At 48.3% G+C, this 15,844-nt stretch overlaps 2 protein-coding genes across 4 annotated transcripts in view; both read left to right on the forward strand.

Moving 5' to 3' along the window:
- LOC119443965 (paraplegin-like) overlaps positions 1–15,844 on the forward strand; it is a 389,278-nt gene that overhangs the window by 187,658 nt on the left and 185,776 nt on the right.
- Positions 1–15,844, forward strand: part of LOC119464635 (terminal nucleotidyltransferase 4B) — a 72,627-nt gene that overhangs the window by 24,538 nt on the left and 32,245 nt on the right. Inside the window, exon 1 of one of the 3 annotated variants that reach the window (XM_037725672.2) lies at positions 4,696–5,025. The exons of the other annotated variants lie outside the window; for them this stretch is intronic. Coding sequence (XP_037581600.1) covers positions 4,733–5,025 — 293 coding nt within the window. The 5' untranslated portion in view covers positions 4,696–4,732. Of the gene's footprint in view, positions 1–4,695; positions 5,026–15,844 lie in introns of those variants that run through there. 3 annotated transcript variants of the gene reach the window in all.

The raw sequence follows: 15,844 nt of genomic DNA on the forward strand, positions 1-15,844 counted from the left end.
CATTAAATTCTCAGTTTTACAACAATCAGTATGGGCACGTGAGTACTTCCGTCAGCCGCCGAGCTCCCTTGACCGAGAGCGCCATTAAAGTCCCTTAGCGGAAGCGCGATCGTGTGACACCGAGTGCATATCCCTGCTGCGGCTGAGCGTTTTACGGAAGGGCGAAGACGTGAACGATTACGCCACTGCCGAAAATTTACACCAGCAGTGATGTAGTTACTGCACTTGGTTACTGCAATATTATTAGCTCTTGTGTTCGATTGAACTCTGCGCCTCCGCTCATCCGGTAAAACGCCCAGTCCGCTTTCGTCTACCCGAATACCGGAAACGTTAGAACTCTCTAATAGTTTTAGCTTGTTCACTTTTTATGGAAGTACCGTATTGCGGGAAACGATGATTCAGACGGTAGTGACATGTTACAGCACATGCGCGGCTAGCATGCAAATTCTGCCACTGTCAACTAGTTCACGGTGAACTAGTTGTCGATGATGATTTAATGGCATCCCCTTTGAAATGGGGCGGTGACAAATGGTCACCTAGCCTGCTTGATGTATGCTATACATGTTCTTTATCTGTCCATGTATATGAGCGACACTACCGACAACTGAACTAAGGGACGCGCCTCACAGCTCTTAGAGGTCACGCCAATATCACCTGCGATCGGCGCTGTTTGGCACTCGATTAGCTGCATCTTTTCGCGCTTGTTTTGATGCAATGTCAAGGCTTGTCACAATGGACGATGTTGTTTTTGTTTATTTAATACATGTCAATCCCATAGGGTATTATTGCTGGAAGAACTTAAACATAACAAACTTTTTGCAGAGAAATTTTATGCAACATTATTAGAGTTAGAACCGACGGACAAGAATACAGTAATGTGAAGCAGTAATACAGGGTATAATGAACGTGTTATATGCAAGTGCGAGCAATTAAAAGGCAGTCACAAATTAAATACTATTGATCTCTTATAAGCATGTGGATTTTCAAGTAGCGCCGGGAAATTGTGTATATATATATATATATATATATATATATATATATCACAAGAAGCCAACAAACAATGTTGGCCATTGTTGTCCTTGGTGTCATTGTTTGTTAGCTTCGTGTGATATGATAATAAAAATCGGGCCCCTCGGTTCCCTTTCTTCTCGTTCATTTATATAGTAATACATGCGGGCAAGCTGTTCCACTCTAATTGACTGTGGGAAGAACGAATATTTAAAAATAGCCAGTACTGAAGCGGTATTGTTCTAGGTTTATGACGTTGTCTCGTTTCTGTCTTGCATATATGTTACTTGTAACTACCTATACCGAGTGTGTGACGTAACCGGAAGGAAACTTTAAAAATCGTGTTAATTAATATTCTGGGGTTTTACGTGCCAAAACCACGATTTAATTATGAGGCACGCCTTAGTGGGGGCCTCTGGGTTAATTTTGACCACCTGGGGTTTTTAACGTGCCCCCACTGCATGAGACACGAGCGTTTTAGACCTTCAAGCTCAGCCAAGGTCAAACTGGGACTTAGCCTGCCACTACCGGCGGCTGCTGCGTACGCCGCCTGGGCGCTCATAACTTCAAAGCGATATGCGATGTGTACAAAGTGCGCCAAGTGCTGGTAGCTCCGTATGCGCTGTGCTCGACACTTGGTTCGCGTGGAAGCGAGACGCAGCATGAAGGTCAATTCGCTCGCTGCTGCTGCCGCGTCGGGCAGCGTCTATGTCCTTTCCCAAGGCAAGCAAAACCATGCCTTGGTTTAGCCGCGTTCAACCACGGCACATTTTTTGCACCACGCCCCCCATCGAAATGCTGCCGCCGCGGCCGGGATTCGATCCCGCGACCTCGTGCTAAGCCACCGCGGTGGGTAAAAATAGTGGTGCACATTAGACGAATGAGACGAACGGCGTATTCTTCGCAGTTGCCTTGAGTTATTGAGACTATTTTTTGTTGGCTAATTAGTTGACTAATTGGTTGGGTTTAATTCTAAAGTAAAAAAAAAAGTCGCTTTATGGGCATAAGTAGTATTGGAAGAGTTGGGCGTGCTTAGAAACACCTAATCAAGTTGTTTCCGTGACGTTACCCTTTACTTTTTTTTTTTTTGGGGGGGGGGGGGGGGGGGGGGCTCTAATGAAAGCCCGCGAAATATGAAAAGAATGACGTCACTGCGCTCTCGTGCGTCTGGATAGCACACCGTCGAAAGCCGACATGAGTGTTTGCATCCATGTACAGCGGCAGCCTATCGCCTATCATTTACTACCGTGGCTTCACAGTGACGGTGGGGAAGCATACGCTGGACACAGTGACCGGTCGCTTTCTTTTTGTTATTTTGCGGGCGGGCTTCGCTCTTTCGAAATGCGATCGAGAACCTGCAATCCAGACGCGCAAGCGCGTAGTGTAGTGACGTTTCTTAGATGAGAGCTTCTAAATACATGGGAACGGAGAAACAATTTCTCTCGGCAACCACTGTACTAAATTTTATGATGTTGGTCGCATTTAAAAGTAAATTAAAATCTAGTGACTGTAGATTTGGGGCGGCAAAAGTTTAGTAAGAATTGATGAAAATCGCAATTTTCAGAAAACGAGACTCGGGTTTACAACTCCGTAACTGTGCAATGAAAAATATCACAATTCACTAAACTGCATATAATAGTGCATCTAAAGCGCACAAAATTTGTGTATTATACATAGCTCTCAAATACACGTCTTAAATGTGAGTAGGACTTTTGTAAAACATAAATTCACGTAAGATATAAATTGACATAACATTTCCCCCCCCCCCCCCCCCCCCCCCCGCTTTTTGTGCTCTAATGAATGCAGTTTACGTAACTACGGTATCTTTTGGTGCAGAGCAATTTGTAAACATTGTGCTATTTTTTTAGCTTGCCGATTTCTGGCAAATTGTTTGAAACAAATCAATTGCCGAAATCAAAATTTTGCTTCTTACTGCCACTAGAATTCAACTTTTTCTCTGAAATGCAGCAAATTTTATTGAAGTCGTGCCAGGGTTGTTTTATAAACGCATTTCTCCGTTTTACGTGTACTTGAATATGCGGCATCGGAGTTGGCCCCCAGCTGAAGCTTCCTCAAACGACGAACATAAGAATTTCACACTATAAACGCGACGAAAACACGGCAGTGCTCCAGCCTCTCATTTGCTATTCTATGGCCGTGTGTTAGTTACTCTCCAAATTACGGTGGCGAACCTGCATGTGCTGTGCAATCTCACCTATATTGTGTAACTCGCATTCATGTTCAACTAGTGAGGAAGCCATAATGGCGGAGATCTTCAAACAGTAATATTTCCGCGAAACTCCCAATCGACCTACCGGGTGTGTTAATGTTAAATACGGTTGTATATAACACTATGTATTTCGCAACACACATTTCAGTGTAGCTGTCAAGGGCCAGGAAAATGTTTACTTGTAAAAACTGTACCACTGCGCGTCACGTTTCATCACCGTTACATCACTGCGTTTTTCGAAAGTTCGCGTTTCTCGCTAGAAGTTTTGAAACATGCTGGATAATGGCGCCCATGAAGGCGCCATGCTTTTCAAGAATAGTGAATTGCATCTGCAGTAGCTGTCTCAGCTAGCGGTCAACAAACGTGGCGGCCTGAATGACGCGTTTTGCTCGCCGTTGTGATGCGTCGGCTGCCACCTTGCTTGCGGCATGTAGCGCTATTAAGGTCCGATCGAAATTATATCCAAGTTTGCAGATACACCGTTTTTGTGGTCGTCGCAGCAACACCTGGGCGCTGTCCGCGAGGTTCTGTTGTTGATTAATCTTGGTGAGGTCCTCCACGGGGCTGCGGGCACCGGTACGAAGTTTCTTGGGAGTCGCGTGCCCCACGCACGCACGCGCACACATTCCTTTTTGTGAGAGTAGTGTGAAGTGGGTCTTGCGTAATTACTGCGCTATCTTCGGGATCGGCCTACGAAAAAGGCTAGAAATCCAGATATCCGATACGGAAAAAGTGGGGTTAACTTGCTGAGAAAGAAATTGTCTTTATGGTATAAGGTTTCCTCCGTTCGCTTGGCTGTGTATTTTCGACGCTGCTGTTGGCACGCGAAGATTCAGCGCTGGTTGCACATTTGCCATTACAGGTCTGCTGACACACTTGTGTTGGCAGATCACACTTAAGAGAAGTGCTCTATCATCTTACAGTATTGTTTCAGCACAATTTTCGAGTAAGAGAAACTGAAGGTTAATAACCTATTTTCCGAATTTTGCGCCCCAACGTCATTGTGTCGTCACGTATTTGAAAACATTCTTTTTGTATTTGGGCCGTTGTGGCCCAGTAAAATCGCTAAGCCAAAGACTGCAAATACTTGCTGTCTTTGGCTCTTATAGGATATGTAAACCGCCGAGGTAGCTTATTCGCTATTGCGTTGCACTGCTTAGCACGAGGTCGATCCGGGCCGCTTTCCGATGGTGGCGGACTGAAACATGGTGCCGTCCTGCAGTTGCTCTCTTGTCACGTGCTCTGCAACTGATTTTGTGCGGCCGCCCCGCTGTTGTCGAACGTCCTTTAGCGTGCGGCGAACGGACAGCTCTGGTGACGCTTACTATATTTGCTAGTTGCCTTCGCAGCGTCAGTGCGGTATCCGGCGTGGCGTTGTCGAGCAACGTGCACAGAGCATTCGTGAAGGTGTGGCAGGTCCTGACATCGAGAGCTCATTGAAAACCTTGCTGTGAAATCCGCCATCAGCGAAGCCTCGTCTGGCGGCAGGTTCGAATGGTTCCTTATCGTCAGATCGCCATTGGCGTCGCTGCGCACACCACCTATCCGCGGTCAGCGGGAAAAGATGCGCGGGGCCATGATGTTGCAATCTGGACCGGGCGCGGCAGTGTGCCACCGGCAGCCGCTCCGATAGCGCGCTGGTCGAGAGTTGCTTACAGTGCCGCCAGCGGTGCGAAAAGTGTGATGAGCCTGCTGCAGCTGCCGCCGTGTCGACAGCCGTGGAGCGGGATCTACGCGCAGCCAGGCTTTGTTTTCTGGTGCAGGGACCCACGCCAGGGTCTGCAGCGGTAAGCACGCCCCTACTCAGGGCACTTCACCGATTTGCAGAGGACACCTTTGACTTGGACTAATCCGTAATAACCTGACTGGGCGACTGCGTGGAAGAGGTCTCCTTTGCCCTGTTTAGTGAAGAGGGGACGCTGATAATTTCGCGTAATTCGCCATGGCCGCCGCTTAGCTTCCCCCTTCCCAATTTGCGAGGAAAACAAGCATGGCGAAAGCGATTCCCGCACGTTCGGTTGTGTTCTCCGGTGATTCATTCATCCCGTTCGCCGATCATGCCTGCGCGCGAACGCGTTTCCTACCTTCTCATACCGGTCTTCGTCGGGAAAGCTCGTTGCAGCCACTTTGCATGCGTTAATCCCGGAACTTTGGCCCAAATGAGTCTGGTAGACGTCTTAGCGGAGCCCACTATCGTGATTTCTGTGTTTCATCGTTCCTTGAGTTCGAAGGCTCTCCAAAAAGCAGTTCCCCCGCATCCGTGAGAAGGGTGGTTGCCGCCCGACGGCGGTCGCGCTGCCGGTTTGCTTTAAGCGGCTGCTTGTTGGTTTATTCATGGCGCACGCGCGAGAATTTAACGCTTTGCCCACTGTGCCCGCTTCAGTGGAACTTGACGTTGATGTTTTTAGTTTGTGTCCCTTCTGTCTTGCTAAGGATTTGCTCTTTAGTTACCGAAGCCACCGGAGAAAGTATGGAATCTATGCGTGCGTTGTGAAGATCTTAATAGGTGCCGGTACTCGCCGTGCTGCTCGCTCTGTTCGACAGTTATGGTGCCATGATAGTACTGGTACATAAAGCAGCTCCGCACTGCTTTATGTAAAGCAGTGCGGAGCTCGACGCACGAACAGAGGTGGCCTGTCGCATGTTCAGAAGCGGCACTCGCACTCCGTCTTGGTCTTTACTAGACGGCACGAACGCGCAACGCCGTGCTCCCATGCTGTGGATAGCCATGACGGCGGCTGTACGGGGTCGACCGCTTTTTACGGAGAGCAGCTCAGTGGTGTTCGGTCCAGTATACGTTCAACATTACTTATTCGTCAGGGGAAATGTGGCCAACATTACGCGTTACGCAATCTATTCATTAGCCGTGGGCTGGCCATTGTAAGCTGATCGTCTTTATACGAATGAGGCGGACGTGGATGACACACTGCCGCAAGCTTTCGAAGTACAGATGCCCGGTAACGGATGATTCGGTTGCCGCTAAATAGCATTCGTGCTCCGAAAACTTGTGCATTCGGAGCACGCATTTAATATATGTGCGCGTGCCAATGTCGGCGTAGAAACTGGCCCAATGTCGGGGAACTGCGTGATCTTGGTGGGCGTTTCCAATTTCTGCCTGCGTACTTCCTAGTCTTATCGCCAATCACCTTTAGTAGGTTTCGCTAGTCGCGTTATTTGTAACCCGTGTGAAAGCAACGCCCCTAATTTTGATGGAGCATATACTATATTGCAATTTTTCTTCGGTGCTGATAGCCGTTTTACCGTCACTTCGCTTCCGGTGTAACCTCTCCTATCATTCCCCAGCTGAGGCATGCGACCGAAAGAGTGGCTTGGGAACGGCGGCCGCCGTGTTTTCTTCTGTCTATCGTTCGTAACATGTCTTTGGATTGTGGTGGGAACGAGAAGATTGTGTTCCACATTGACACACTTACGGTCTGAAAATAGGCGCAAAGATGGCATGTGGTATCGCTCGACAGTGAAACGGTGCAAGTAATCTGTTTACCGTCACGTAACCAAAGCCGCGCAGGGAGTTACTTTGCTAGGATACATTATCGTATTGCCTAAAATTGTATTTATGCGCTTCTGCGAACTTGAAGTGAATAATTTCCTTCGTGGGGCAAATCGCGTCTTGAATAATCGCTTGTTGAAAAGTGGCGCTGCCATCGTGCAGACAAACGCAGTGGTGCATCGCTAGGTCCTCAAGTATCCCCCTCCCCTCCCCCCCTTGACACGGTGACGCGCAGCAGTGCGAGTAGGGGCAACGTCACCTAGATATCTAGGTGGCGTTGATAGGGGACGGGTAGCCATGATGGCTACCCGTCCCCGATCATGCCTCATGTCCCCGATCATGCCGTCCCCGATCATGCCACTTAGCCATGGCTAGGTGGCGTATGCCACCGCCCGATTTAAAGGGTTCAGCCTCATCCATCCATCCATCCATCCATCCATCCATCCATCCATCCATCCATCCATCCAGCGTTGTGGGAGTGGTGAAAGGGTCGCTGTCCTTTTCAGTATGTTGAAAATGCATTGCGCTTTTAAGGCGTGCCGCCGTTGCACAACACAAATGTAGGCACTTCTTACAATGGTCCCTGCTTGACGGTCGGAAAAAAAGCTTGGATTGACTACTCAGACTGCGCCCATGGTATACCGTGGCCCATGGTCAATCACGTGGTCGCGAAGCCGAGGCTGAAACGCGGTTCCAAACCAAGAAGCAGCGACATCGATTATGGTCGTGTGATTGAAGCGCGACTACACCTCGCGGGGCAAAACACCAGTTCATAAAAATTGATGCATCAATTGGTGATGCATCAAATACATCACCAATGGATACATTAGAAAAAGTACGGACAATGCCATTAGAATAGGAAAACGTGAAGTCGGGCGGTTTGCTTCCATCCAATAATAGAGTACGAAATCGCGGCTTTCTGAAGCTTGCTCGTCGCGATACGTGCGAGATATACCGAGATTGTATTACCGTATTTAACATTGTAATGTCGTGGAAACTCTTGTGTAGCCATAAAAAGTAATGACAGTATATCTAGTATTAACCTTATCAGATTTGATCAGTAACTTTTATTTTTAACTGCCTTTTCATTAAATTTGTGTTATCTGTCTTCAGTACCAGAGAAACTACAGGTGACACGCGTGCTGTGTTAATGATAAGGTCCCTATTATAAGTTTCCAAGGTAGCGACACTCATTCTTTGCGCCGGCCTCCTCACTCTCGAGCTTACTCTCTATTCTCCTTCATTCGCGTCTGTGATGGGTGCATACTTGCAAGTGATGTTCTAAATGCCTAGATGTGATATTTATTACGGCGAGTCTTCGACGGCTCATTGAACGAAAATTTGACCGTCCGGCGTTATGGCACCAAAATCCAATAGCACCAAAATTGATGGTACCACCCGCGCGCGACCTGTGGTGGGACCAGAATTAATGGCGCCACCATTGATGGTCGAACCCACGGCCTTTGGTGTTAATTACGGCAAAGTGAGTTAAGGCACATTTCATTAATATGGTCAATTAAGGCACTCGAAGCCATGACCTTTGGTGGAAGTAGAACCCACGACCTGTGGTGTTAAGACCCAGTTAATTAAGATAGTCAATTATGACTCGCACACTCGATCTTTGGTGGGAGTCGAACCCACGTGAAGATATGGGCGAACCGGCCATATCTCCAAGTTAGATTCTCATTGACACCGGGAACGTCGAGAGTCGAACCCGCTACCTTTCGTATTAAAGCGAAGCTAATTAAGGCACAGGTAATTAAGATGGGGTTAATTAAGACACTTAAAGCCTCGACCTTTGGTGGGCCGAACCCACTTAGAGATATGGGCTATATCTCCAAGTTGAATTCCAATTGACATCGTGAAGGTAGAGAGTAGAACCCACGACCTTTGGAGTTAAGGCACTCGAACCAACGACCTTTTGGTGGGAGAAAACAATAGGAAGTAACAACGCATTAGAGTGAAAATGTCAAAGTAATGAATACCTCTTGAGCGCGCAGGCTTGCGCCTTCATCCTCTTTAGCGTATACTAAAGTGACTCACTTTTTATTTTGCAGGAGGTTCATAACTAGAGCGCATGCGTCAATGATCCGGTCGGATTTTAGCTGGAAGGAAAGGCGTAATCGTAGCCAAGACATAGGACGTGTGCCACGGCAGCTGCCTAAAAAGGCACACGACGCCGTACAGTTCTGTATCAGAAGCTCCGTGCAGCTCTGGAAGCAACCGGCGCCTCGGCCAGTGAGGAAGGCGAACACATCAAAATGTTGTGGTCCGCGTTGTCTCCTGCTGCCGACGCCTGTAGCGTCCTAAGCCTCCCCCCCCCCCCCCCCCCCCTCTCCAACGACTAGCTTCAGTTGTAAAACTCCGCCCGTGCGCTTAGCGCTGCTGTTGCCACTCCTTGGGCAGCCGCCAGATGGCGGCGCCGTTCCATCGCGCTCCACTGCAGACGCCGCAGCCTTCAGCTCGTGCGGACGGGCAGCTTGCGCGCGTTTCACGCTCGCTGGCGTTCTCCCTTTAGTCCGAATTAGTGATACCATGCGAAAGCGGTATCCACCTACAGCAATAAGATATATCGGGCTAGTTGGTTCATACTGAAAAAAAGGTAAACGCATACGACGAAGCGCAGAAGCTGCGTTTTTAAGTGTCGTGTGTGTGTTCCTGCCGCCTAAACCTTTCACGCAGTTAACTTTTCCCATACAGCAGCTTGGCACGTTTTCTCGCTGCTTTAGCTTAACACTTTGGTCTGGGGCAGTTATACGCCAGCTAGCGAGACCAAATTTGTTATCCACAAAAATAACAGCACAATTTTCTTGTAAACCAATGAATACTTTATTAAAGAAAACGAAGTAAAAAACAACTTATGCCCCTATGTATAGCTAAGACTTAAACTGCCAGAAGGGACATAATCTAGGCAAATGATTTGGGCCTACGGGGAAACCAACTCCACCTACAGCAGCTTTGCACGTTTCCTCGCTCCCTTCAAGACTGGATCCCCGCCGCTGCTCCAGGAACCTTGCCTAAGAATGCATTTTTATGCAAGGTTCCTGCAAGGTATGCGTGTATGCATGCGCGTGACTAAATAGAAATTAGCGTAGCTTGCACAAGTGGCGCAAGGCTAAAGAAACAGCGGAGCTGATCGGCACTTAGCTGGTCTGGCCTTACGGGTTATGCTATTCCGGAATTTATTGATTATTGATCGATTACCTATTGATTGGCTATCGCAATGTATTGGCCACGAATTTGGGCTAGGCTAATCACTATCATCCCCAGCATTTTCCGGAATTACTTGATTGATCGATTATCGATGAGCTATTGATAGGCTATCGCAAGGTATTGGCCACGTATTTGGGCTAGGTAAAGCACTACCAAGTCATCCCCAGCATTTTCCGGAATGGTTTATTGATCGATTTTCGATAAGCTATTGATTGGCTATCGCAAGGTGTTGCGAGGCGTAGCTGTGCACAGTGACGTCATCGCTAGGCGAGATTTTGCGAACACTACTGGGGAAGCAAAAAGCTTAAACAGCTCCGCTGTTAAAAATTTCATAGTGCGTGTACTCATTTCCTGAAAGCGCAAGGGGCACCGAACACGACTCAGCGTGTTCTCTGACAGCTTTTCTAAGATGGCCCAGAACAGGTCACCAAACATATCTTCGTTTGCATTTTTTCGGTTGGTTCGACGGATACGTGGGAAGGTTCGGGAACACTTTCGGCACCGCACCCTCGGCAAGTGTCCTCTCGTGGCACCTCAACCGTCTGTCCATTGATAATATGCACAAACACTTCAAGATGTCCTGCTCATGAAAGTGTAAATAACACACCATGTATTTCGCAGAGAGTTCCCGGTCGGTACGAGAAATCGCTCTGTTTAACGCCGAGCGAAGTGTCGCATTGTGGGAGCACAAGTGGCGCGCCGAAGTGTCGACATCGTTCGATAGCCGCTTGTTGCAGTCAGCAACGTAGCGCGTCGGCATCGTCTGCTAATATCCTTAACAAACGCGGCGAAGGCTACAGTTTCGCGGATGACATGCTTCCTGAAATCCGCCGTCATCAACCAACCACAGAATACACCAACGCTGCACCGCGTGTTTCGTCCAGCCAGTTCGCGTAGCCGGCTAGTGGGGAAGTGAAGCTGGGTGCGATGGTAGCGCCATGCAGGTGCGGGCGGGTGGCGGTTCCGCGCAACGACGCCGAGTTTTACAACTGAAGCTAGTCTAGTAATGTTGCCCTAACCAACCAGACTTACGCGTTGGAGCACGTCCGCACGCGCCGCGCTCACTGGACGTCGCGTCGCTCCCGACGGAGGAAGAGGGCCCGCGTCGCCGCGCGTTTCGTTATAATTGCAATAATAATAATAATAATAATAATAATAATAATAATAATAATAATAATGATATGAATCTTTTTCTATTCCAATAATACAATAAATTTAAATTTGTTATTTTCTTAATCAGTATTTCAAGCGTGACTTGTAGCTAGGGTGGCTAGAATGGGGAGGTCTGAATACCGGTTGCGCAAACGTCACCCCCCAGCGCGCCGATGCCGCGGGGCGGCGCTGTTGACCGAGGCGCGGTAATAGGTTAATAGTCATGGCTAGGTGGCGTATGCCACCGCCCGATTTAAAGGGTTCAGCCTCATCCATCCATCCATCGGTAAGGCGCGCATCCGAAATGAGCGCATTGCCAGCCTCGGGTATAGCACGCTTTCTGCGAGCGTCAAGAAATACGTCTTTATCATGAAATCAACGTTTTATCAGCCCACATCATTACTCCTGTGAAATTTAACGGGTCCAGTTCGCATTGCACCGATAGATTCAAATGCCTTCTCCCCCCCCCCCCCCCTCAGGATCATAGGGGGGGGGGGGGGGGGGGGCTTTGGAATAATTTCGACCACTTCGTTTTTTTTTTTTTCGTTTTTTTACGCGCATTGATATCTTACGACACACGGGGTGCCTTGTATTTCGACTCCCTCAAAATGCGACCGTCGTCCTCTAGGTCAGCAATAATCACCCTATGTGTGCCGTACGTACGACCTGTAAACTGCAGTCATTACCTGATTACTTCTCGACGTACAAACCACTTTTTGCCAGCACTTGCAGACCTGTAGCATATCCTTTCGGCGCTCAAATAAGCAATTTCCTATGATTGCAGACAGCAACAGAGCTAGTCGTGAAATCGATCATTTAAGTGAGGAAAACGACTATGGGGAAATTTGATCTATAACACGCAAGATTTCGGTGTTTTTAGTTTATTCGCACTGCCCTGCTGATTGACACCTTTAAGCAAAAAATGAATCCTTGTGACGAAATAAAAACGTACAACTGATGCTGTCAGGGCAGCAGAATGCTCTAGGCAACCAATTTTTGGCACATCACCAATCCGCCTTTTTCACGGCGCTACGGCGCATGCGCCCTGCCCTGGTGTTTTAGTCGCGAAACGTTTTGGAAGGGTCGCGCGCGCGGCCGTGCGGCCCCGTCTCGGGGAAACGTCCCCCGAAAAAAAAAAAAAAATGCGCTCGCACGCGCGCTACTGTAAGTGCAAACTCGTGCTGTGTACTTTGTTGAAACTTCACTGGTAGCTCGACGTCGGTGCGGTACCGAAAACGTGCGTAGCGTAAGACTGCAACTCCACTTTTAACAGAAAGCGGCGAGGGCTTCGTCTAGACTGCACAGGGAACCACGCAGTTGCCGCCTTGCATTGGTGGCTGTATAATAGCAAATTTGTCGATAAACCCCTGCGTTACACGTGCACGACACTTAAAAACACGTTGCTGACGAAGACTTCTTGCAGCGTTGGTCCTCGCTTGCTGGCAGTGGCAGCGTGTGCCCGACTTCACGTACTCGTTCAAGGCGCGGTCACACTAAAGCCCCTATATATAAAAAGTAGCGTCACGCTTTGAAGAATGCCGACGCCGCGTCGGTATTGGCCTAATGGCATCACGTGGACCGTCGAGCCCCCGGGCGCTGGCTGCGTTTGTGTACGATCACGCTCCATCGCCATTTTCGCCCGAGAAGCGTCTACCGACTGGCGAGGAGCATGACGATAGCGACAAACAGAGTCGGCGATCGTCGAATCTGATCAGCGGTGAAAGATAAACAAGTGCACGTGTTTCAAGCGGTGTAGGTGGCGCAACGGTCGAAAAAGAAGCACGAAAGAGAGGAGAAACGAGGAGGAGGGAAGGCGGAGGAGGAGAGTGTCGCTACTTTTTGTATACAGGGGTTTTAGGCCACACTGGGTCGATACGAGACCGACAAGACGCGCACGCCTACGATTGGCCGACCATTCAGCACTGTTTCGCTGAGACCATTTTAGCATACCAGGCCTACAAGACGTAACCGACGAGCGTGAGTTGTCGTACTGCGACGGGATTTCTTGTCGATGGCACCGATAAAATCAGCGTGCCGACCAACATTCGACCGAAGCGCGCGCGCGATCGGCCGTCGAACCGATAACGCGATACCCGCAACGGCTTCGTTAGTATATATAAATAATCGCGCTCAAAATGAGTCAAGACATACCTACGAAGTTGAAATGCACAAGCTTCGACCCTCTCAATCCGTGCACATACGTTTGAGCCAATGTTGATCCTGTTCAGCGAAGGTTAATTAGGCCTGGCGCCGTCGAGTTCGCGCACCCGCTACCGGCGGACCGGTACTGAAAAGTAAGCAAGTTATACATAACTTGCAACTACGTCACACCGCGGAACTCTGGGATACGATCTCGCAAGGCGCCGCCATTACCGAGCACATTGCGGCAGACGACACAGCGCCAAGCTGTGCGGATTTCTCATTTCCCGTCGACGCCGTACGTCGCAATGGCGATTTGTGAAATATTTGGCTGCAGTACGAGAAGTAAGTGCAAATCGCATGAAAATGGACCAGACTCGGGGATGTACTGTTTGCCTGAGGTAATAACAAATCAGTGCGACCACACAAAGGCGCTGTCCGAGAAGCGGAGAGGTACTTGGCTTGCGCGCATCAACAGGAAGGACCTCAAGAATGTTTACCAGCAGAGAAACAGTCAAAACAAAATCTCCGTCACAGCCTCCTTCATTTTCTGTCAGCAATCACATGAAATCGTTTTTTTTTTCTTCTTTTTTTTCTTTTTTTTTTTTGCTATTCCTTACAACAGTTGTTCATTCTTGTGTTCGGCTGCAAAGCAAAGAAGAAGAAAATGTGGTGACTGAGCACCACAATTGCTGTTTGCAGTGTTGTTGGCTGACACAAAGCTGGTAATGATCATGCACAAGTCTTGAAAGCAGCTGTCGTGCTCCCGTTGCAGGTAATCCCAAGTAATTTAAGGAAAAGAACAGGGACTCAGGGGCAGTAAAAAATACAGTTCGGCAGTAGACACACTAAAGCTGCTTTTCTTTAACGGATAGCAGGGAAACAGGTGCTTTTTTTTTCTTTTTTTTTTTTTTTTTGCTTTCACTCTGCGTTGGCTCATTTCTGATCCAGATTGTGAAATTCGGTGTACGTTATCCCCGCTCGGCGACATCGCCGCGTGGCCGACGCGAGTTGAAGCTTCAATTTCACTTAGGCTGATGTATGTCGATCCTTTATGTGGTTATTGCTGTTTTTTTTATCACAGCTATGAAATGGCGAGTACATTCAACTCACCTGGCTAAGCAAGACAACTAGCTAAGACGGCAACTTCTGCGCAATGAGGTTCCGGACCCATCCGCTCGTAAAGTAGTTGTGCGAGTCGAGCGACTTGTAAGCCTTCATATGATCTAATGAAACATAACACTAGATAATTTATAATGTATTTTATTGATAACACGAGATAATTTATAATGTCAACATGGGTAACCGGTGGTAGCAGGCTTGCATTACCAGCGGCTTGCGCACCAACTGGTAGCCGATATGGATCCACGCCGTCACATAGGGCGATTTTTTCTTTGTACCTGGCCCGCGTTGGTCCCACAAGTTCATCAAAGTATGCAGGACAAAGTCCTGCACAATTCTCCTTCGCCATGCGCGCAAGGCAATCGATTAAAGCATACGCACAAAGCAAAACGATCCGCCGCACGGACGTAAACACAGCTCCGCTGCTCCGGCACCACGACGTATGTGCTCGGTAATGGCGGACGCAAAACCGGAAGGCAGGAACTGACGTCACGTGCAACTTATGTATAATGAAGGAAACTGCTTTTATAGTCCAATTCTAGCCTTAGCGATTTGAAATAAACTACCCTTCGCTTCGATCGCCACGTACACAATAAGCTGCTAGCGGGGACACAGCGCTGCGCCCAACGCCTGTGCCAACAACTGTACGTCACCGTTCCCGTAGGCTGCCGGTCGTATTCGCAACGTAGATGGGCGGGTTTTTACGTGTTGGCATGCTGACACATTTCTTAATTCCTGAGAAGTACTCTTATCTCTGCGTCAAACACGAAACAAGAGACGGTACATTCGGCACAGCAGCATAAACAGCCGCTTCGCTCAGTTATATACCAATGGTGTCAGCGATGGCATCCGCGTTTTTGCAGAACAACACGGCCTTTAAATGAGCGCTTCACAGTTTGCTCTAATAATGCTTTATGACACGCACAAACTAACTATCGCGAAGTTAAAGAAAGCGAGAATCAGTAATAAATTAACAGCCCAATATTTGTAACTGGATCACAGCCGCCATTGTTTAATTGGCTCAGCCGCTCATACTGACTCGTCTCACGATGGAACAACGCGGCTAATATGAGCAGATATGTGTGTTTTATTCTACGTTTTGACATTCTTTCATATCAGCGTTTTTCATATATGCACCTTTCCCCCATTTTTTGACGCTAACAACGATCTCTGGCTGTAGATGCCGATGTAAACAAGTGCATCGCTTTGATAAATATGACGCGGAAGGCTGCGCACATCGAAAACATCTTACTTATGTGAAATGTCTAAAGAGTGTGTAAAAATAATTTAAAAAAAGTTGCAGTTGCTTAGCTCGGCTATGCCAGGATATACGTAGCGTTAGCAAAGGTTCAGCTGATTATTCTTAGCTTTCCTGGTTGTCTCCTACGCTCAACCGCTAATTGCCAGGGAACTACTTCGGGATCCGATGATTCAAGCTTCTCCGTTCTTCTGCGCTGTTGAGCAGTATTTGC

The sequence above is a fragment of the Dermacentor silvarum genome, chromosome 1, assembly GCF_013339745.2.
Source record: "Dermacentor silvarum isolate Dsil-2018 chromosome 1, BIME_Dsil_1.4, whole genome shotgun sequence".
Classification (NCBI taxonomy): domain Eukaryota; kingdom Metazoa; phylum Arthropoda; class Arachnida; order Ixodida; family Ixodidae; genus Dermacentor; species Dermacentor silvarum.